This window comes from Bos indicus, chromosome 20 (assembly GCF_029378745.1).
Source record: "Bos indicus isolate NIAB-ARS_2022 breed Sahiwal x Tharparkar chromosome 20, NIAB-ARS_B.indTharparkar_mat_pri_1.0, whole genome shotgun sequence".
Taxonomy (NCBI): domain Eukaryota; kingdom Metazoa; phylum Chordata; class Mammalia; order Artiodactyla; family Bovidae; genus Bos; species Bos indicus.
The window spans coordinates 7,657,601-7,681,551 of NC_091779.1; the positions used below are offsets into that span (position 1 = coordinate 7,657,601).

The following is a 23,951-nucleotide window of genomic DNA, read 5'->3' on the forward strand; positions in this document are numbered from 1 at the left end:
AACATGTATAATATCATGTATGAAACGAGTCACCAGTCCAGGTTCAATGCATGATACTGGAAGCTTGGGGCTGGTGCACTGGGACGACCCAGAGGGAGGATATGGGGAGGGAGGAGGGAGGAGGGTTCAGGATGGGGAACACAGGTATACCTGTGGCGGATTCATTTCGATATTTGGCAAAACTAATACAATATTGTAAAGTTTAAAAAAAAAAAAAAAAGAATACATTTGAATCAGTTCTAATGAGGTGGATGAAACTGGAGCCTATTATACAGAGTGAAGTAAGCCAGAAAGAAAAACACCAATACAATATACTAATGCATATATATGGAATTTAGAAAGATGGTAACGATAACCCTATATGCAAGACAGCAAAAGAGACACAGATATATAGAACAGTCTTTTGGACTCTGTGGGAGAGGGAGAGGGTGGGATGATTTGGGAGAATGGCACTGAAACATGTATAATATCATATATGAAACGAATCGCCAGTCCAGGTTTGATGCATGAGACAGGATGCTCGGGGCTGGTACACTGAGACAACCCAAAGGGATGGTACGGGGAGGGAGGAGGGAGGGGGGTTCAGGATGGGGAACACATGTACACCCGTGGTAGATTCATGTTGATGTATGGCAAAACCAATACAATATTGTAACCTCCAATTAAAATAAATAAATACAACACAATAAATAAACAAAATAAATATAATAAATACAATACAAATAAACCAATACAATAGTAACCTCCAATTAAAATAAATAAATTTATATTAAAAAAAAGAAGTGAATTTTCATAAGGAATTCATCTGTGGCTGCGCCTCCTTCTGGAGACAGTGATAGACAGATGGATGAGCCAGGCATCCTGCAACACAGAAGAGCCATTCACTGGCTGTTAAAAGCTTTCAGATATCAGTCTCACATACCAGCATCAAACAAAAGAAAACCAACTGTCAATAATCGTAATGAAATCAATTTCAGTTCCCTGCAGGCTTTGAACACTAGAGAGCCTGTACCTTTAAGCTTTGAGATTTTAAGACTTTCAAACCTTTCTCACCTGTTGTACTAGAATATCTCCAATTCGGCCGATGATGAAATTCCTGTCATTGCCAACACAGGATTCCTGCCTTCGCTCCTTCATACTACAGAAGAAATGCTTGTGGATTTCAAGTAACTCATCCAGACAGGGGAAGATTTTGTCCACAGTGCTGTGGTCCAGCTGCAGCTCCTCTTTCATCCCTTTCCTGAAGATCTCAGACATGATGAACAGGGTCTGGATGTGATGCAGTTCTGTCTGCATTAGCTCTGGAACAGGTGAGCAGAAACAAGCTTTAAAACAAGGATCCCTGAAGGTTAACTAGATTTACTGTGCTGATCGTTTTGCAATATATATACAAATACCATTAAGTTATCATGAAACTAACATAATGTCATATGTCAGTCAGACCTCAGTTTTTTTCAAAAGTATCCCTATCGACCTAAATTTATAGCTAAATACTATATGTTATATAAATAAAAGAGGAAAGGTTTAAGAATAACAATACTCTTCTACTATTAAATCAGCACTGACTAAATCTTTAATGTAAGCTCAAAATTATTCTCTTCTTCCCAGATATTATAAGAGGATATGGAAAAGTTAAGTCCAATATATACAGAATCCACTGTATCAAACTTTCATAATATAACCAGCTAACATCTTTAGGTACCTTCAGTTGGGAACCAGGTTTTATTTTGTCCTGAATACTCCATAAAATATAACTTAGTTTACCTCTTTTCTTTTTTTTTTTGCATTGAGTAGGAGCAAAATTTGAAAAGATCCTGATGCTGGGAAAGATTGAAGGCGGGAGGAGAAGGGGACGACAGGATGAGATGGTTGGATGGCATCACTGACTCAATGGACATGAGTTTGAGTAAATTCCAAGAGCTGGTGATGGACAGGGAGGCCTGGCATGCTGCAGTCCATGAGGTCGCAAAGAGTCGGACACAACTGAGTGACTGAACTGAACTGAACTGAGGAGCACAATTAGCTTGGTGAATTACATTGAATTAAATACAATAAAGTTCCTCAATGCATACAACAGTAGGTCCTTTCCATTACTGGATCTGTCTCCAAAGTTCTACTTTCTCCAAGAGAAACCAATGTGTTATGATCAAGGGACATCATCAAGAAAGTGAAAACAACAATCCACGTAACAGGAGAAAATATTTGCAAATCATGTATTTGATAAGGGACCCGAGTCCAGAATTTATAAAGAACTCTTATAACTCAACAACAAAAAACACAACAGTTCAAAATAGGCAAAAGATTTGAATAGATATTTCTCTAAAGAGATATACTAACAGCCAATGAGCAAATGAAAAGACAAGCAACAACATTAGCCATCAAGGAAACATAAAATCAAAACTACCATGAGACCCCACATTATATATACTACAATAATTGTGATTTAAAGGATGAACAATAAAGAAGCCTTGGTAAGGACATGGAGAAATCAAAACTCTCATACATCACTGGTGTGAATGTAACATGTTATCGCTGCTTTGGAAAACAGTTCTTCAAAAGGCTCAACATAAAGTTACCATGTGACCCCCAAATTGGAAACAACCCAAAACAACCCTCAAGTCATGATCGGAAGAACAAAGTGTGGTATATCTGTACAATGAACGATCACTCAACCACAAAAAGGAGCAGAGTGCTGAATTATATCATAGCATGGATGGACCTTGAAAACAGTATGCTAAGTGAAAGCTGCCAGGCCCCAAACCTAAATATTGCATAATACACACCATATGTCCAGAATAGGCAAATTCATAGGGACAGAAAATAATGAGTGGTTTCCAGGTGCTGGTGGGAGGGAGCCCAGGGGAATGGCTGCTACTGGGCACAGCGTTTCTCTCTGGAGTATGGAACTGCTCTGGAATTAGACAGTGGTGGATGGTTGCACAACTTTATAAATATACTAAAACATTACAAATATACTATAATATAGATTTGTACACTGTAAAGGGGTGAACTTTAGATCTCAATTTTTGTGATATATCAATTTTAAAAATACACCATGAGAGAAAACAATAATTCACCATTACCAAGAGCATCAGAAGTGTCGGTTCTAGACTAACGAGTATTTCCAAACCCACATACAGGTTTTAAAAAAGAATACAAAATATCAGCCATGGAGGGGAAACAAATAAAAATGTGGCTTTGTTTATTATTTTATCATAAACAAAACTCTCTACCCACTAATTTATTGTTATTATTGTATCCTACCACATTTTTAACACCTACTCTGTACTAAGTATCTACCATGTCATTTCATTTAATCCATTAATCCATTATGATCCCAAATATACGAATGATTTTCTTATCTTTAAAAGCCAATGAAGAAAAGAGGGTAAACGATTTTCCCTGGAACATAAGACCTTCTGGCCCAAAGGCCCATGCTCTGAACCACACTACATTATAATTCACCCCAAATGGGTTAGACTATTTTTAATAATATATGAAATCAAGAAATAAAAGAAGAAAATTACAATATAACAAACTGCATGGGAAATACTAAAGGGGACAGAACCACCCTTTCCAAAGAAATTCCCTCCTACACAGCTTTAGACTGATTTCACAGCATGCACGCACATCGGCTCATCTGACCTGCATAACCACCTCACACAGGGGAGAAGGGGCCCTAGTCACCACCGGACTTTGCAGTGCTTTGCACACACAGGATTAGTGAAAACTAAGGGCTAGGCTCATATTTAAAGTTAAGGTGCCTTCTTGGAACCACTTTCCAACATCTACTTTATACTTGAAAAATTTTTAAGCTTCATTTTTTCCTAACAACTCTATCATCTAACCTTCCCTAATTCAGACTGCCTTCACCCCAGGTAGCATGAAATCGTAAAACCTCCCACAACTGAACCCCATCCTCAACACTGCCACCCACAATCACACGTGATACCAGTCCAGGTGCTGTCGGTCCCACTGCATCTCGTGAGTGACCGTCCCTGGTGTGTGCAGGCAAACTACAAGGCCGTAAATGCAGCAGCCTTGACTACCCACCTTAAAAACGCGAACATTCTCTGTGATTCTTACAACAGAAGAGGCAAACGAGTAGAGATCAGGCCTAATTCAACTTGAAAAGGGTAGAAGAAATCAAATCTGCTTTGTACCAAGCATGTACAAGGCCTCCTTCAAGCCTCACAACATTTTGATCCTGAGCCTCATTATCCCCATTTTACAAAAGGAAAAACTGAGTTTCAGGTGAGTTATTATTATATCTGAGACTAAGTGACCAGGAAATGGTAGAACCAGAATTTGAACTCCAGCTTGAATCCATGGTCTTGCCTCTGCACCACACCGCTGCAACCCAGAGACCATGATTGTAACGCTTACCAAAAATGACATCCTGTCTTTGGATGACATCCTTCTCCTGCCGACTACAAAATGAAGGGTCCACCACCAGACTCCAAGATTCCGCTTCAAACTCCTGGGCATCGCCGCTGAGGTCACTCCACAGAGAAGAATCCACGACATCTAACATCCATTAAGAAAAGAAAAGCTAAAGTGGGTGAACACGTGTAACACAAACAGACCTTCTCAAGTGCCTACGTTTATAGATTCATCACCCTAAAGAAACCCGCTATGAACATAGAAACAACGAAGCCAAAATACTGCGATACAGAATTGAAACAACTGAAACCAAACTAGTGAAATGGTCCAGATTACGCATGAAAAGCAAAGCAGAATCAGGTATTAACAGCTGCTGTGTGTATACGCAAAAAAAAAAAAGTTCTTTCATTTGTTTGGCTTGTTCTATTTGAGTTTTATTTTTGGTCATCTGCAGAGCCCACACGTGCTCACACAGCCTTGAACTCACTGATTTTTCGCCCCACGTTACTCTGCACTGTTCACTCAACACTGAATCTTGTATGTGTCCACTTGGTTTGCTCTTCACTTGCCTTGCTATCCTCAATATAAACATGAAGCAGGGTACGAGGCTATGAGTCACATGTGAGTACAGATTTTTCTGAGAGAATCTGACAACACACACATACCCCCTTCGGGAAAACTAAATTCTACTTGTCCGAACAGCACCCCTCAGAGAGAATCCAGCTCAGAGAAGTACAGACATGATGACAATGGACTTAGAATAAGCAGATGTATGGGGAAGAGTCTACCTCTTTCTTACCACTCCTCTCCTTTCATTGGGTTTTCCTCTGCCTATTAATACAGCTTGGATACAACAAGCAATTCCCCAGATTGTCCTCTCCACAAACATGTTTTTAAAAAATGCTTTTATTCCCCCAGAAGTAGGAGGCAACACAAGGGGATAAATATCTTAGAGATCCAGACAAGTCCAGTCTTAAGTAACTGAAATATATATATATTTTAAAGTATGATCCTATTCCAATTCATCAACAGCTGTAAAAAAATTTTAAAGAACATCTTTCTCTTCATGATGTTTATGACATTCTTTGGAGAGTATGTCCCTTTAAAAAATACATCATGTTCCCTTGGCTACTATCTGGGAGTCTCTTCTGGGGCTCAGTGTTCATTGTTTTTATCAGAAGAACCTGCACCAAAGAGACACCATGAAACAGAACTCTCTTAAACAGAATAAAAGAAAAATGCTTCCATCTTATGTCCTTCGGAAAACATCCCTTTCAGCAAATGCTCACAGAAACCCATGTCAGCACAAAGGCATCTTCTCCTCACCTTCCGTTAAGAAGGAGTCCGTGGAGGGGGACGAGCCCATGGGCTGGAACAGCTCGTCAGAGTGAGACCTGCTTCTCCAGGTGCTGCCATCATTCTCGGACTCCAAGGATGCCCCCGGCCTCCTGAAGCTGGAGGGGCAGGGAGGACAGTCAGCCCAGGCTGCCACACTGAGACCGCAAGGCGTCACACCACAGCGAGCCTTACCTTTCCAAGGTGGTGCCTGGGACACTTCTGGACAAGGGATGCACTTGCCCTGCCATCTCCTTCCTCCCGGTTGGCAACCCGATAGGCATGGAGGAGGAAGGGTGCAGAGAGAGCCCAGGCGATGGGACGTCTCGAAACGAAGAATCTGGAAATCAGAATGGACACTTCATGATGTTTCCAAAGAGGGCAACGAGTAAAGCCAGTTTTAAATAAAGCCACTTAAAAGCCAGAAAGCTGAACACTCCAATGGCGGCTTCTAACGTGTTGCAAGCCCAGCCTTGAAACCAGTTTCCTGGCCACATCCCAACACCTGCTGGAAACGTCCCTTCCAGCTCACACCCTCCTGGAACCAGGCTTCAGGCCTGCTTCAGCATACCCACGTGGAGAAACTGGGGGCAGCTGGGATTCCACAAACAAACCAGAAGATGGAATGGGGAAACACGGGGGCAGCTTGCCCATAAAATCCTGCTGCACTCCTCAGAGCCAGCTGTAAACAGATACAAGGTGCTATTAGCACTGTCACGAGAATGCGCACTGCGTATATAAACAAGCACACACACACACAGAGCACATCAGTGGCTTGGAATGATGCTGGGGAGTCTGTTCTTTACGCTGTAAGAATGGCAGGCAGATGAAACCTGCAAGCCAAGCGGGGCTCTTCTCTCTCACTTACCAAAAAATGAAACGATGCTTCAGTACCTTTCTGGTCAGTTTAAAATGGGATGGGCATCTAAACATTTGCATTTGATGTGTATTAAAAGTGACTCTCCGAAAATATTTCAATCCTGTATGATCGCTTAGCACATGCCTTTCTCAAGTAAAGGGGGAAAAAGACTTATATGGAAACCTAAGACATTACAAAGGATTCTACACGTGTATGATTTAATTTTATTCTCACGACTCCTAAGTCAAGAGAAGGAACAGATGGTATTCTATCAAGTCTAAAATGCTTTTTAGTTATTTTCATGTTTCACCTTACGAATTTGAGGAGTGTCTTCCAGCTGAGGTCAAAGGGACTTCTGGTGAAGAAGCAGGGGTGTGACCAATGTCACACTTGCCTGCACTAATTTTCCCTTGGGTAACATCACATGCAGTCACACGTTGCCATCAATTTGCATACTCCCCTAACAACCCTGATTCAAACGGCTTCTAAAACACGGATCACACTGTTGCAGCACTGAAGTGAAAAGTGACCACAAACGTAAAGTGCCCGCCACAGGGCAAGCTATGTAATATGTGAAGCAGAAGAAACTGTGAGATCTCTCACGTCAAATCAAAGGATTTTCAAACGTAGGACAATGGTCTGTCTGGTTCTTGCATTCAATGTAAAGACTGTCAAAGGCTGACAATTACTTCAATTTCAACCATGTATAATTCAAGAAAAAACAGAATCACTGAGTTTAACCACATGCAAACAAAACACAGGTCTACCCTGAAATTTCAACTGTCATTCTAATGGAGCTGATGCAATCACAGCCTCAGGCTGGCTACTAAAAAGTACCAGGTTGCTCTGATAATGAATAACAGAGACTGATAAGAAACTATAGATTCTCAATTTGAGGACTTTATCCTAATCTTGTGATTCTTAAGAAGCATATCTTCTGTATTGGTCAAGATAAATATGTGCTGTTGCTAGGAAAACATAAAATTATGTACATTTAATGTAGTGATCGGGCTTCCCTGGTAGCTCAGCTGGGAAAGAATCCACCTGCAAGGCAGGAGGCCCTGGTTCAGTTTCTGGGTTGGGAAGATCCACTGGAAAAGAGACAGGCTACCTACTCCAGTTTTCTTGGGCTTCCCTGGTGGCTCAGCTGATACAGAATCTGCCTGCAATGTGGGAGACCTGGGTTCAGTCCCTGGGTTGGGAAGATCCCCTGGAGAAGGGAACGGCTACCCACTCCAATATTCTGGCTTGGAGAATTCCATGGACATGGGGTTGCAAACAGTCAGATGCAACTGAGCAACTTTCACTTCACTTCAATATGGTGTTTATCTTTCCCCCAAGAGGCTGTTATCAATAGTGCCTATTACACTAATGTGCATCTTAAAATTGAGGCAACATCATAATACGACCTCCATTCAGCCTTCCCTAATCTAAAGGATCATAAAGCACATGTAGCACAAAGGCTACTACATTGCCAGAGCTTCTGCCATTCTTGCTTTCTTTGTCAAGAAAAATGATGCCAATTTTGCCCAGCATGAGGCTTCCCTGGTGGCTCAGAATAAAGAACCTACCTGCCAGGGCAGGAGACTCAAGTTCAATCCCTGGGTTGGGAAGATGCCCTGGAGAAGGAAATGGCAACCTACTCCAGTATTGTTGCCTGGAAAATCCCATGGACAGAGGATCCTAGCAGGCTACAGTCCATGGGGTCACAAGAGAGTCGAACACAACTTAGTGACTAAACAAGAAAACATGCCCAGCATATGCCATGAAAGGAGGAATAACTGGGCCAATCGGAGAACTGAAAGAGACGGGGAACGTGTGGTATGTATGAAATGGAGAAAAGTTCTTGCCGTTTTTCATATCACTTACTTCCAAGGATGGTCTGTGGTTTGTTCTTATTATATTTCTCTTGGAATTTCTGTAAGAACATGAGAAACACAAAAAGAAAGATCAAAGCACCACTCGACTACAAGAACGTCCACAGTTAAACAGAACAGGCTTCTTATCTTTGCCATTTTCATGTTCTTTTATTTCACACACAGAGGAATTCAAAGCAAAAGACATAAAACGCAACCAAGAGAAAAGTGTTATGACAATGAGATGTACTTGTTGTAAGGGAGGTGTGCCTCCAGAACAGGTCTCAGCAAGAGCCCGGCTTTGGTAAAAGCCTGAGGGGACCGCAAATCTCCAGCTCTGTTCCAACCCAGGCTCAGAGAGGAGTCACGGCAGCGCTATCTCCTTCCTACTTGTTCTTTCTGTTCCGGGCTATTCCTCCCAGCTACAGGACACGGCGACCTTGAGCACTGAAATGTTACCCTCGACTTTGTGACCCGACAAAACGTGTGTTTCAAATAACACAGGGTTGGAGACCGCACACTTCCCTCTGAAGGGGCCTCGTGCTCACTCACATGCACTCCTGGCCTGGGTTTCCAGTGGGAGACAAAGGACCGTGACGATAAACCCCTCCATCTGCTCAAGCCCACCCCCAGACACTGCGAACGCTCCTCAGTGTTTGGTCCGGCACACCTCACAGCGTGGTCTGAGGACCAGTAGCGTCACCTAGGGACACGTCAGAGAGGCACATTCTCAGAACCCCCCCAGACCTCCTGCATCAGGAATTCTGGGAGAGGGGCCCAGAAATCTGTGTTTTAACGAGCCCTCCAGGCAACTCTGATGTGGGCTGGTATTTGAGAGTTAGTGCTCTAAACTTCATTTCCATACTCACAAGGTTTGCAATGGTAAACCAAGTAGGTCCTGACAGAAAGTCTAACCCACCCATATCATGTAATAAAAACAGAACGTTCCCTCTATTTCTACAAGTGCATAGTTAAGTGAATAAGTATACACTTTGAGCATGTGTTATCATTACAATGACCATTTTAAAAATAAATTGAGACAGTAATAGTAGATCTAAAAATATAAACAGATAACATTGACGCAGTGAGCTACACACAAGCATGTAGTATCCACACGGGCTGACACGTTACCTTGGTACACGGAGGGGCAGCATCTTTACAGACTTTATGTACATTTCCATTACAGTCTGGAACAAAAGGAGAAGAGAGAAAAGTGTCCATCTTACTTAAATTAATCTGCAAAGTGAAATGCATAAGGCTACATCATGCCTTTAAGGATCATTATAAAAGTAACAATCCTTAGAGATCAAGGAGATCAAACCAGTCAATCCTAAAGAAAATCAACCCTGAATATTCACTGGAAGGACTGATACTGAAGGTGAAGCTCCAATACTTTGGCCACCTGATATAAAGAGCCAACTCACTGGAAAAGACCCTGATGCTGGGAAAGACTGAGAGCAGGGAGAAGGGGGCGACAGAGGACGAGATGGTTGGATGGCATCACCGACTCAATGGACATAGGTTTGAGCGAGCTCCAGGAGATGGCAAAGGACAGGGAAGCCTGGTGTGCTGTAGTCCATGGGATCACAAAGAGTCAGACATGACTTAGTGACTGAACAACAACAATAAAAATAGCACGTAAACATTAAAACTACTTAGAAAATTTAAAAAGGAAAGAAAACATGTTTAAACCACATTCTTGTCCCACCACTGGAGCAGAACACACCGTTAATATTTTAATTTCCTTGGAGATACTTTCCCCCTTCTGCACAGGGTCTTACTGATTACGTCAGCTGAAACTACGCGTGACACACACTTCCGTTTCTGCCTGAGAACTCATGCAGTTCTCCACACCCTTTACTCATCAGGGACCTCTTACATCTGGCAACTGCCCACTCACACACTGAGGGAAATGCCTATGAGGACGGAAAGAAAGGAAAACGCACTACAATCCTAGAAAAAAAAATGCACTGTCGGGCTCTGAGAGAATTCCTACTAATCAGAGGAAACCAAATTAAAGAGAACAGTTAGCAGCTTGCCTACGTTTTATTTCATGAAACAATGTGGCCTCACCTCACTGAAAGGCGGAAGGGAACACTTCTCCTGCCCACAGGCTAGGCTCAGAGACCTCCCTGCATGGGGACAGCTTGCTGCCAGACTGATGTCTTCCTGCCCTCTCCCCCCTCCCACTCCACCTGGCCCACCGAGACGCCCTCATCCCATCCACCCCCACACGCTGTGTATAGACGGAGGAGCCTGTGGTTTATCAGAAACTCCACGAGACAAATCCTTCTGGAAGGGGAGACGTTCTCACTGAATTCCATCTAAGCCACACTGGACAGCAGCTGCGGCCCCTTGAGAACTGAGCAGGACACTCAGCCCACACTCTTCCTCCCCCTGCAGGTCTTCCGAGGCATCTAGTCAACACCTCAGTGGCCAATGAGCAGAAGCCAAGCTGTCCACGAACTGGCCCTGCAGGCAATCACTGAAATTGGATACTTCCTCCTCACCCCAGAACAAGAGAATGAGACAGGAAAAACGAGAAGCTAGGAGAGACCACCAAACCAAGTTATACTGAAAATTCACAGCAAGAGGGAGCCACTGAATATTCCAAAATCCAGAAAAAAGAAGAAAAATGCAGATATGTGCCCTCCCTGAGATACACAAAACAGACCAAAGGTCATGTAGGGAATACAGGATTTGACCACAGGCCAACAGGATGAGAGGCAAACGGAACTTTGTGGGACAAGAAAGCTCTTCAAGGAAGAAAAAGAGCAAGAGTGGAACTTAAGCTAAATTGAGAAGAATCGATGTGACAAAGCATCAAAGCAGTACTATGAAATTAAACTTGAAAGATTCTCTCCAGAACGTGGAGAAAATGCAGCATATAATTATCAAACAAAAGATTTCATACAAAGATGCCAGATAACAGATCACATTTCTCCAAGGAAGAAATCAAAAAGATGAGACCAGAAGTGACAACTGACAGCTACAACTGACAAAAACTTTTATAAGGCTTAAAAAGAACCCAAAAAAGGCAAATAAAAAAGTCTTACTGTTTTCTAGGAAAAAAACCATTAAATGGCACCTATTCTAATAGACACATTCTAACAATATCTGTATGATTAAAAAATTAAAAGTCCTCTTAAAGAAGTTAAAAGTTCTCAGTATAATACTAACTGCCTAGGTATAAGGGACCAGTACTGGTAAATCTGCAGAGGAAAAGGTTTGGTTGAAGAATTTATTTAGCCAGATAAAACTGGCTACTGTGTGAAACAAAGATATCACCTTAGATACACAAGATTTCAGAAAACAGGTTATTCCAATAAACTTCTTGGGAAAAAATTATCTGAAATCCTACTGCCTATTAAAAATAGAATCAAAATTAGGAGTTTTTACTGAAGGAAAAATACAGCAAAAGTGAGCACTGACACCAAACCAGAGTACCGCATCTTCCAAGTTACCATAAGTAGAGACACAGAACTGAATACAAATAGCTAATTATTACTGAAACATAAAATTATTCCTAAAAGATGAAACACATTATAAAAATGACAATAATTAATTCAGTATACTCATAGAGGCTGGGGTGGGGAAAGAGTAACTATAAGAGAAATAAGAGTATTAAGTTATAAGCCTTCCACAGCTCCTTATTAATACTTATTATCAGTAAATATTAAAAAAGTCTACCTTGCCAAATACCTGGAGAAGATAAAAGCCAACACTATATGGTCTAAACCAGACATCAAGGAAAACAGCAAAGAACCATGAAAGATAGTGGACGTTGTAAAATTAAATGTAAATAAGGAAAAAATGCTTAATATAAAGCAAGTTCTCTCAGTTACATTATAATTACCTATAGCTAAATTAAAGACACACACCTCAAATTAACAACACAGAAATAGTTAAGAGGAATACAAACAAAAAGAAAGTCAACAGAATATCAATTTTAGACAATGTAAAATTCTTATAAAAGGCATTTAACTGCCTTAGGATAATTTTAAGTTTATGAAAGCTAAATTTGCAGTGAAGCTGTGATTAGTAAACTTCTGTGCATCAAATCATGTAACATCAAAATGTAAGTAGTGAAGTCTATTTATAAACAAGGAGAATTTTATAGAAATATTTGTGGAAAACTAGCAACTCAGGCTTTAATAAAGACGAATACAGACACCACAAGACTTTGAATATTTATATTATTTGTTTTATATCATATTGTGTTTTCAAGATTAGATATAGTAATATTCACAGGCAGAACCGAATACACATCTGAAGAACCTCAGCTTAGTCCAGTCAAACAGAAAAACACAGAAGTCCTCAAGTGCACATGCGTGGATGGAAGCAGCACTTCATTAAGACGAAGGTGGCGAGAGTGCCCACGATAAACCGCGAAAGCAACTGGAGAGAGGGGAAGCGAGCACAGTTTGCTCTCAAGAGCCCAGAAGCGCTGATGAGAAGCCACCAGAGCAGGAACCATGAGAAAGGAAATGGAAGAGGGACCGCATGGACTAGGAGGACAGAAAGAGGAGGAGCTAAGACTAACATGCCCAAGTTTCTAGCTGGCATCACAAACCCAGCAGGAAGAACAGCCTTCTGCAGGTGGACTGTGAGGTCGGTTTCAGACACCTTGGTCTGGGAGACAAGAAAATCTCTAGACGAAGCCCACAGATGGGATGTGATGGGGACAGTATTGTTTTATACGGTAGCTCTGCCATAATTCTCAAGCAGGGCCACAAGTTACATGGGGGCTCAGCCTCCCTAGGCAACTGGAAATATGGAAGTAGCAAGTGAGGTATAACGATGTTCATCTGGGAAGAACAGGTCTAAATACCATATTTTAGAATAAAATATGGGTGACTATACTTAGAAACAATAAAGAGAAAAGAACGAGTGCCTGAGAACCAAGTTTGGAGGGCACACAAAGTTAGGGCAAAGGAGACCATCCAGGGGATGGACAGAAGAGCAGTGTGCTCTGGAAAAGGGGACATCCTTCTGCATGGAGGGACAATAGACACGGAAACAGGAGAGACAGCAGGGAGTCTGAGAACAGTAGCGAGGCAAGATGCTCAGAAGTGACTAGAAAGTGACTCCGTGTTTCCATCCAGAAGAGGACTTCTGTTAAGCAGTAGGGACAGAGGTCAAAATCCGATCATTGAGGAAGACGTGGCAGGAACGGACACCAGAGCAGTGGGTGGAGGCAGCCCAACTTGAGGAGTTCATCTAAAAATGAGGAGAAGGCTTCCCTGGTGGTCCAGTGGTTAAGAATCACCTGCCGATGCAGGGGACGTGGGTTCGATTCCCGGTTGGGGAAGATCCCACATGCTGTGGAGCAACTAAGTCTCTGAGTCACAACCACTGAACCAGCACTCTGGAGCCCGCAAGGCGCAACTGCTGAAGCCTGCTCACCCTAGAGCCTGTGCTCAGCAACAAGAGAAGTCACCACAAAAAGCAGCCTGTGCACCGCAGGGAAGGATGGCTCCCACTCATCGCAACGGGAGAAAGCCCACACCAGCAATGAAGACCCAGTGCAGCCAAATACAAATAGATCAATCAATTTTAATTTTCTTAATTAGTAAAAAAAAATAAAAATGAGAGGACAAAAAGGTCAGAGATGTGGCTGGGGGTCAGATGAAGGGATCTGACCCTGTGAAGAAGAAAGGAGTCGCAACTGATGAAGCATGTGCCATCACGCCAGTAAACTGGCTGCTGACACGCAAGTGTGGTGAAGCGAAGTCGCTCGGTCGTGTCTGACTCTTTGCGACCCCATGGACTGTAGCCTGCCAGGCTCCTCCATCCAAGGGATTTTCCAAGCAAGAATACTGCAGTGGGTTGCTGTTTCCTTCTCCAGATCTTCCCAACCCAGGGATTGAACCCGGGTCTCCTGCATTGTAGGCAGACGCTTTACCATCTAAGCCACCAGGGAAGTCATGGAGGCAAGCCATTAACAATCCACAAACAATCCTTTCCACAAACTTCTAAAAATTTAGCAAAGTAAATCACAGCTAGACTGCTTGATGCTATTTTTTAAATGAACACACTTTATTTTTTAGAGTAGTTTTATTCTTTTTGCTTGATGCTACATCAGGTCCCATAAAAGAAAGAAATCAAGTCCCCAAGGAAAGCAACATTCAAACATGCAATGAAACTGGCATCTGAAAGACAATGTGAATGGATACAGTCACATTTTTAATCATTTTTTGGGAATTTATTGAAGAACTTTACATATAATCTTCCCCTGCTCTTCGCCTCCCTGTGTACTCCCATGCCACTTCCAAAATGTCTCCTGAATTCTGGTCACCAACAAGTACCACAAAATGTATTTCATCTGCCTGGGCCTGAATTCTCTTGCACTGAGTTATTCTTTCATTCCACAAATATTTACTAAGCCCCTACTATGCAAGGGAAATAGATGGGGAAACAATGGAAACAGTGTCAGACTTTATTTTTTTGAGCTCCAAAATCACTGCAGATGGTGACTGCACCCATGAAATTAAAAGACTCTTACTCCTTGGAAGGAAAGTTATGACCAACCTAGATAGCATATTCAAAAGCAGAGACATTACTTTGCCAACAAAGGTCCGGCTAGTCAAGGCTATGGTTTTTCCTGTGGTCATGTATGGATGTGAGAATTGGACTGTGAAGAAAGCTGAGCGCCAAAGAATTGATGCTTTTGAATTGTGGTGTTGGAGAAGACTCTTGAGAGTCCCTTGGACTGCAAGGAGATCCAACCTTGCAGTTGGATGGATGGATGGATGCAGATCCAATCCATTCTAAAGGAGATCAGCTCTGGGTGTTCTTTGGAAGGAATGATGCTAAAGCTGAAACTCCAGTACTTTGGCCACCTCATACGAAGAGTTGACTCACTGAAAAGACTCTGATGCTGGGAGGGATTGGGGGCAGGAGGAGAAGGGGACGACAGAGGATGAGATGGCTGGATGGCATCACTGACTCGATGGACGTGAGTCTGAGTGAACTCTGGGAGTTGGTGATGGACAGGGAGGCCTGGCGTGCTGCGATTCATGGGGTCGCAAAGAGTCAGACACGACTGAGCGACTGAACCAAACTGAACTGAACTATGCAAGCATTATTCCAGGCACTACAGACATAGCAGAGGACAAAATCAACAGACAAAAACCCATCCCTTGTAGAATTTATAATCTGGTGAAGGAGACAGATAATAAAATTGATACAGAGAACAGAGAGCAAGTTAGATGATGTGAAATGCTATAGTGGGATAAGAAAGAGGAAGGGGGACAGGAAGTAAGCCAAGCAAAGGGTGGTCAGGAAAGGCCTAACTAAGGGGTGCCATCTGAGCAGACCTGAAGGAGGTGAGGGGGCAAACCATCGGCTGACTGTGGCAAGACTTCTGCAGGCAGGGGGATATGCAGGAGAGCCCACAGGCAGAAGTGCACCTGGAGCCTGGCATGCTGGAAGAACAGCAAAGATGCCAGAGGGACTGAACCGGAGGAGTCGGGGAAGGGACGGGAGGAGAGACCATGGGGGCCTGGGAGCCATTGTCAGGGCTCTGGCTGTCCCAGGGGATGACAGGAAGTGTCAAGAGAATCTGGAACATGGGGATAATGCCTTGACAAACGCACTCAGACTGATGTTTTGAGAACTATACTTTCTGCAGTAAATGCACAAGGGAACCAGTTGCAAAGCCATTGAGATGGCAGATTTAGACCAAGCTGCTAACAGTGGCAGGTGTGAGAAGTGGTTGGCTCTAAATATTAATATATTTTGAAGCTAGAGCCAAGAGTAACGTTCAAGGCTTGGATGTAGGAATAATTTTGGTGCAAGCATTTGGCTGGAAGGATGGGACTGCCATTAACTGAGAGGGTCAGCATGTAGGTGGGCACAGAGGGAAGTGAGAGGAGCCCCAGGGGGACACGTAACATTTGTGACACTGCTCAGACTTCCAAGTGGAGACATCAGTAGGCAGTAAGGTATGCAAGCCTGTTTGGGGAGAGACTATCACATGTGGACGAAAAGTATGGAGTCAGCCATTACAGGTCGCTGCTTGCTAATGAAACCACATGGAGGCACAGAAACAGACGTCTGTGTGAGCGCACTGAGTGATGACACTACCCTCAGGATGCTTATTCTCGCGGGAGGCGAAGCGGGAAGACAGCCCACGTGGGGCCCAAGAACTTACTGGAGCACTGGAATGACTCTTTCCCCAGGAGCGTTTTATCGCAAACCAAACACTGCAGAACCCCAGAGAAAGTTCCAGGGACAAACTGATGTCGAGTCAGTTTCTCTTTGTCTTTGGCATCCTTGCCTTTTGTCTTCAGGTATGGCAGCAGCAGCAACGTGGAGAAAAAAAAAAGAAGAGAAAAATGCTCAGAGCCAGCCAACGTACAGAAGTCATACAAAGTCTTTATGTGTCCTATCCGGAGAGGAGGGCTGCGCACCAAGGGATACGATAACGCCAAAATGAAACCTCTACCAGGATGACGTGGTCTCTGTACTTCCAATGACTTGGAAAATGCCCCACATGAAATACAGAGATGTTTAAACGTGTGTGTATAAAATCTGTGGTAAGTGAATTTAAAGGGAAAGTGCAAACTATACTAATTGCTCAGAAACTGAGCCATTCATGCTTTATGGACAGTAGGCATAAAACCTTAATTACCTTTGATTTATTCCGAGGGCTGGTCATCCTATTCATGAGGAAGCTAAAAGTTCGGCTCACTTTGTATTTTTCAGATTCTGATTTGGCAGGTATGATGTATTTATCCCATTCTTCTTCCTGAATTCTACAAAAAAGAACCTGTTATCACAGCTTATAAAACTTATCAGAGGGAGCAAAAAAACCAGGAGTCATACATACATATGTGTGTGTATAGAAAAATACACAGATGTATTTTACACATATATTTTTGTGTATATATATTACACATATATTTAAACATATATATTTTTTCAGCCTTTAATGGTTATTCTAAAGATAAGAATAGAAACTTTCAAAAATACATCTTATATTTACTTGAACAGGTATGTGATAAAGCAACTACCTCACAATGAATGCTAACAATTACAGAATCTAGGTGGTGGAAATAGGTATTCTAGTATATAATTCTTTCAGCTTTTCTGAATACTTTAAAAAATATATATTAAAATATTGGAGAAATAAAGGAAATCCTAGAATCACAACTTTATTCTGAAAACATTCATCTCCCTGTTTACCATGCTAATAGAATTTTTCTAGTACCCAGAAGCCAAATAACTAATGACATGAAACTGGGACTTTATTTATTTTTGGAACAGAGATAATACTCAGAAGACACTCATTTCTTTGTCCATATAGCCTGAGAAACAGATCATCTGCCTCAGGGTTCCGTCTCTCCCACTCAGTCACGTTTTCTGCAACCTGAGATTCTCTCTGTTGGAAAGGAGAGAAGACTACAGAAACTCCCTCAAAATAAGAGGTAAGCTAAAGGTAACTGTACCCAATCTTTGAACACACCGAATATCATTTATTTTCCACTAGTCCATGGAATCACTCTTTAGGAGGAAAAAAATGGTCCCAGCTATGAAAATAAAATTTCCCTGGAACTTTCTTATTTTCCCAGAACTGTGTCTGATCTTCTGATATTTCTAATCTTATCACAGAGAGAGAAAGCATGAATATATTAAAGATCAAGCAGATAACATTTCTGCAGACTATTTCCATAATAAACATTTCATAACCAATGTCTCTCTATCCCCCTCAGACTTCCCATTTGTCAGTGTTAGTGGCTAATACATTCATCTCTGGGAAATACTTCTCAAAAGCAAGCATGCTATAGATATGCATGAAATGTAAAATGACAACTTTCTAGGACTTCAACTTTTCCTATCTAATCAAAGACTAAATTATTTCTAAGGTTCTTTCTCACACTTAAATATAACATGTAATTACCTGGTACACATTAAAGAAAACTAAGTTATTTGACCTTTCTATTAGACTTGAGAATTCATATCTATGAATGCATTTAAAATAAATAAGGAATACTTCAGAGCTACCTCTCGGTCCTGCAGGACAGTGTGTGTCCTGCCATCGAAATCCTGCAGTTAGTGAAACTGGGTTTGCTACTTACAGAAAATAGTTTAAAAGGTAAACAGAAATGAAAGTGTCTTACAACTACTCAGAATAACACGAGGAACCCAGGCCCTCTTATTTTCCTTCTACTTTCACAGCCACCCTCTCAGATAACCCACTGCTTAATATATCCATAAATTTCTATACCCCTTGTGTTTTAAGCATTCTGCTTTGCAAAACTCTTGGAATAACATGGAATGGAGAAAAAAGTACATTTGAAAGCTGAAAAGAAATCCTCTCTGGAACACCTTTTGGGACACCATCAAGAGCCATCCAATATCTAAGAGAAGAACAATATGGGAGGAGATCTAACTCTTGGAACTAAAGAATGATAGGTCAGCTCAGTTCAGTTGCTCAGTCGTCTCCGACTCTTTGCAACCCCATGAATCGCAGCACGCCAGCCTCCCTGTCCATCACCAACTCCCGGAGTTCACTCAGACTCACGTCCATAGAGTCAGTGATGCCATCCAGCCATCTCATCCTCTGTCGTCCCCTTCTCCTCCTGCCCCCAATCCCTCCCAGCATCAGTCTTTTCCAATGAGTCAACTCTTCGCATGAGGTGGCCACCCAGAGCTGATCTCCTTTAGAATGGACTGGTTGGATCTCCTTGCAGTCCAAGGGACTCTCAAGAGTCTTCTCCAACACCACAGTTCAAAAGCATCAATTCTTTGGCACTCAGCTTTCTTCACAGTCCAACTCTCACATCCATACATGACCACAGGAAAAACCATAGCCTTGACTAGAAGGACCTTTGTTGGCAAAGTAATGTCTCTGCTTTTAAATATGCTATCTAGGTTGGTCATGACTTTCCTTCCAAGGAGTAAGTGTCTTTTAATTTCATGGCTGCAGTCACCATCTGCAGTGATTTTGGAGCCCAGAAAAATAAAGTCTGACACTGTTTCCACTGTTTCCCCATCTATTTCCCATGAAGTGATGGGACCAGATGCTATGATCTTCGTTTTCTGAATGTTGAGCTTTAAGCCAACTTTTTCACTCTCCTCTTTCACTTTCATCAAGAGGCTTTTTAATTCCTCTTCACTTTCTGCCATAAGGGTGGTGTCATCTGCATATCTGAGGTTATTGATATTTCTCCCAGCAATCTTGAGTCCAGCTTGTGCTTCATCCAGCCCAGCATTTCTCATGATGTACTCTGCATATAAGTTAAATAAGCAGGGTGACAATATACAGCTTTGATGTACTCCTTTTCCTATTTGGAACCAGTCTGTTGTTCCATGTCCAGTTCTAACTGTTGCTTCCTGACCTGCATACAGATTTCTCAAGAGGCAGGTCAGGTGGTCTGGTATTCCCATCTCTTTCAGAATTTTCCACCATTTATTGTGATCCACACAGTCAAAGGCTTTGGCCTAGTCAATATGCTAACCTATTTGTTTTTTTTCAGAACCTGGCATCTAAGTGTTTAAAAAGCTCCAGTTTTCCAAATTGAAAACTGACAGAGTTGAGACTTCAACTTTGAACACTCAGATCAGTTTTTTTTTTTTTTTAAATAAAAGGTAGTAGATCCATCAGATTTAAGATGGATGGTGGCAATAAAATAACTGAGTCATACCACATAATCCTAAGGACTTGGGATAGATGAAGCGTCTGCTCCTACAGGAATGAGCCTGCAAGGTCCAAAATGAGCCCCACCCCCCCCACCCCCCCCCCCCCGGCTCCTTTTACCTGGCTGAACTCTTTTCCAGAAACTAAGTGATCAAAATAAATAAGGCAAATAAAGAAGGCAAACCCTCAAGTAAATATCTATAACATGACCAAAGCAAAGCATTAGGGTCTAGGCAGGTATCATACTGGCGTAACCAACAAGCTGTCAGGAATACAGTGGGTGAGGTGAAAGATCGACTCTACTGGATACACCAGGGGATAGGGCTAAGAAAGGTGGATGCTTTCAGGATGTAGACCAGAGACAGACCAAAGAATGGGGGGCGGGGACCAGGAATGAGGAATATGAGAGAAAGAGATGATCCCTATACATTCCATCCAAGCTAACACTTTTTGTTGTTGTTCAAGCCCTTTTACTTTTTATTTTTAAATTCTAAATTCATTTATTTTTTAATTGGAGGATAATTGCCTTACAGAATTGTGTTGGTCTCTGCCAAATATCAACATGAATCAGCCATAGGTATACATGTGTCCCCTCTGTCTTGAACCTCCCTCCCCATCCCACCCCTCTAGGTTGTTAACAGAACTCTGATTTGAGTTCCCTGAGTCATACAGCAAATTCCCATTGGCAATCTATTTTACATACGATTATGTAAGTTTCCGTGTTACTCTCTCCATACATCCCACCTCCTCCTTCCTCCCTACTGCCCCATGTCCATGAGTCTGTTCTCTGTCTGTGTCTCCATTCAAGCTAACACATTTCATAAGTCAGTACTTAACTGATTCTGACATTGGCTCACTCAGTCTGAAATTCCTCTCCTGATGGAAAATATTTTTGATTTAAAAAATAAATCTTTACAATCAGTCAAATAACCCCAGCCTACTTCTTCAATTGTTAAAAAGATGGCAAGGAGAAGACTGCTAATCAAAATGATGACCAGGATGATGAACAAATTCCAGAAGTAGTCAGTAAATAATTTAAATAAGTCATAAACGTAAAGCATCTAAAATGGTGCCAGGCACATGAAAACACCCAACAACAGTCATTGCTCTCTACTGTCATCATTGTCATTGTCCTGATGCCATCCTCGTTGGCCTATGCTTAAGTGGCATTCTAAGTCTGTCTCTGTTTCAAAATTTCTATTCTGGTTTCCAAAAAATAGAAAGGAACAAAAGGAGATTTCTTTTTCTTCTTCATACTTACAGTCCAAGATGTAAAGCAAAATAGTCCATTCTGATCTATATAGTAAAAGATCTCAGAGTTTGAGCATTAATAGCACCCAAATTAAAACGATTTTCTTCCTTCTCATACGGTCTCTCAAAGTCAAACATTTGTGCCATGTCTGACATAACCCCAAGGCTGTTTCACAGTGTGACTCATAACAGTTAGTTTCTCAAGACCCACAGAACACAGTGGTCCAGTTTGCTGGCTCATTGGCTGCCCAAGGTTAACTCCAAGGACAGTTTTACCTTCTAGAGGAAAGAGCAGCTTAGGGCGTACAGCTTTCAAATCTGCATATTAATCACAAAGTTGATAATGTTCAAAGCGTTTTCTGTATCATTTATTCTTTGTTTCAAACTTAACACTTCTAAACAAGACTCCATGATAACAGACAGCAGGGATGTTAGACACTTTCTGTAGCTGGCACCAGGGCCTGTTATCACGCAGCAGTCTTCCTGTTGTGGAGGACAGACCTTGTGAGAACCTGATGCCTTTCTAAAGCAGGTGGTCTCACACTGCTCCCCACTGTCCTGTGCTTGGAAGTGTTTGGCTTTGAAAATAACCCCAGCCTACTCTGTCCCCAGTCCTGAGCCCTGCTCATCCAGGGACTGAACGGAGCAGCGGGCACACGTACACCCACGCAGATCACAAAGGGAGCAAAGCCTCAAGCAGGCTCTTTATGCAAAACCTCTCACAAACTACTGAACAGGTACTGAAAACAATGGCTAAACATTTCCAAAGATGATCAAACAGTGCCTCAGGAAATCTGAAAGAGTTAAAATACCTTTGTTCTCTCGGTGGCTCCGGCAAGCTGTAAGCTCTTTGCTCTACAAGACACAGAACAATAAAATGAAAACGAAGGCAGACGAATGAGCAGTCATGTGTTAGTCTGAAGTGCACACAATGTACTCAACTCTACGTTATCATTATACATACCACCAGTTAACAAATAACAAGAAAACAAGTTATTCTGTATAACTAGGGCACTGCTCCAGATATCTTTATCACTTTCCCTAATTTGGAGAAAATGGAGAGGAGGCCAAAACATGGCAACATTTAATGATTTTATGAACTAAGTTAAGGCACTGGCACCCCACTCCAGTACTCTTGCCTGGAAAATCCCATGGATGGAGGAGCCTGGTAGGCTGCAGCCCATGGGGTCGCTCAGAGTCGGACACAACTGAGCGACTTCACTTTCACTTTTCACTTTCATGCATTGGAGAAGGAAATGGCAACCCACTCCAGTGTTCTTGCCTGGAGAATCCCAGGGACGGGGGAGCCTGGTGGGCTGCCGTCTATGGGGTCGCACAGAGTCGGACACGACTGAAGTGACTTAGCAGCAGCAGCAGCAAGGAGCAGCAGACATTTTCAGAAGGGTGGAAAACCAGTTTTACCTTTCTCAGTATCTCTCACTAGGGCTTCATCTCCTATTCTTTTTTTTTTTTTTAACTTTTTATTTTATATTGGAACACACCAATTAACAATGTTGTGATAGTTCAGGTAGACAGCCACGGGACTCAGCCATACACATACATATCCATTCTCCCCCAGATTTCCCTCCTATCCCTTCATTCCTTATTCTTACCACTCGTTTCCCAACATAATACAGAATCAATAAATATCTTAGTGGCTTTTTTGCAAAGCTTAAAAGAAGAGTCTTGCAAGCTAGCCTAAGGGAGAGTCCGTTTTAATACACCTGTAATGCCTTCACAGAGCAGTCAGTTTGGAGATGTGCTTTGCGGCTTACGGCAAAGGGAGAGTCCCTCCCCCACTGGGCTTGGGGGTGGGAGAGTAGAAAGGGGGGATTCCTGCAAGCAGCTTAGCACCAGCTTGTTTGCCCAGCTGGAGTATCTACTACAGGGATGGAGCAGAGACACGGACATATACAGTGAGAGAGACTGAAGGAGGGGCGGCCGCTGTGGAGCGCAACATTCACACAGCAGGGACAGGCCCTTTACTGTCACAGTCCAGGAGAGTGAAGAGGCACATCGAGGTTGCAAAGGGAAATGGACCAGATGGACATGGAGGAAAACTAAGAAAAACATGTCCTCTGAAATGTGGAATTTCAATGCTGAACCCAAGACTATCTTGTAGGTAGCAGAAAACCCACTATGAAGAATCTGAAGACTTTTTTATTTTCTTCCCATTAAATATTCTGCAAATTATGTCATGGGCAGAAAGCATTATTCTTATTGTACACAGACTGAGATGTCAGGAGAATAAGCCATTTAGCCAAAATAATCAAGCTAATAAAGTAACAGAATCAGACCCAGGCAACTGGACAAAGTCTAACAGGATTCCATCCATCAGAACACAACAATGTTCAAAAGTACATTCACTTCACTCCACAGATTCTTAAATGTAGAGCGCTGGGATGCTGTAATCGTCATTTCAACATGGAGAACATTCCTTTTGACCTAAACCCATGAACTACCAAAGGGAATTATAGTGAATTTTCTTTCATGTATAAAGCATTACATAGTAAAGTTGCCACCATTGCACTCTGGGCTCAAAAAAACAGAACCAAAAAAAAGCACGAGAAATTATCATAAGTAACCCTTTGGAAATGATAAGGAAGACAGAACATTACAAATA

At 42.2% G+C, this 23,951-nt stretch overlaps 1 protein-coding gene and 1 non-coding gene across 14 annotated transcripts in view; both read right to left on the reverse strand.

The window, feature by feature from the left end:
- The window catches only part of ARHGEF28 (Rho guanine nucleotide exchange factor 28), a 343,837-nt gene that overhangs the window by 72,808 nt on the left and 247,078 nt on the right, over positions 1-23,951 (reverse strand). For 12 of the 13 annotated variants that reach the window (XR_011562400.1, XM_070774543.1, XM_070774539.1 and 9 more), the window contains 9 exons: positions 22,141-22,183; positions 17,069-17,192; positions 16,589-16,721; positions 9,565-9,620; positions 8,447-8,495; positions 5,914-6,058; positions 5,710-5,837; positions 4,387-4,527; positions 1,054-1,301 (listed from right to left, as the gene is read on the reverse strand). Coding sequence is in view for 12 of the 13 variants with exons in the window: in XM_070774543.1 (XP_070630644.1) it covers positions 1,054-1,301; positions 4,387-4,527; positions 5,710-5,837; positions 5,914-6,058; positions 8,447-8,495; positions 9,565-9,620; positions 16,589-16,721; positions 17,069-17,192; positions 22,141-22,183 (1,067 nt within the window). In the remaining variant the exon portion in view is untranslated. The remainder of the gene's footprint in view (positions 1-1,053; positions 1,302-4,386; positions 4,528-5,709; positions 5,838-5,913; positions 6,059-8,446; positions 8,496-9,564; positions 9,621-16,588; positions 16,722-17,068; positions 17,193-22,140; positions 22,184-23,951) is intronic. The other variant, XM_070774540.1, reaches the window with a different exon arrangement.
- Positions 14,285-14,356, reverse strand: TRNAC-ACA (transfer RNA cysteine (anticodon ACA)). Its single transcript has one exon. It is a non-coding gene; the product is annotated as a tRNA-Cys (tRNA).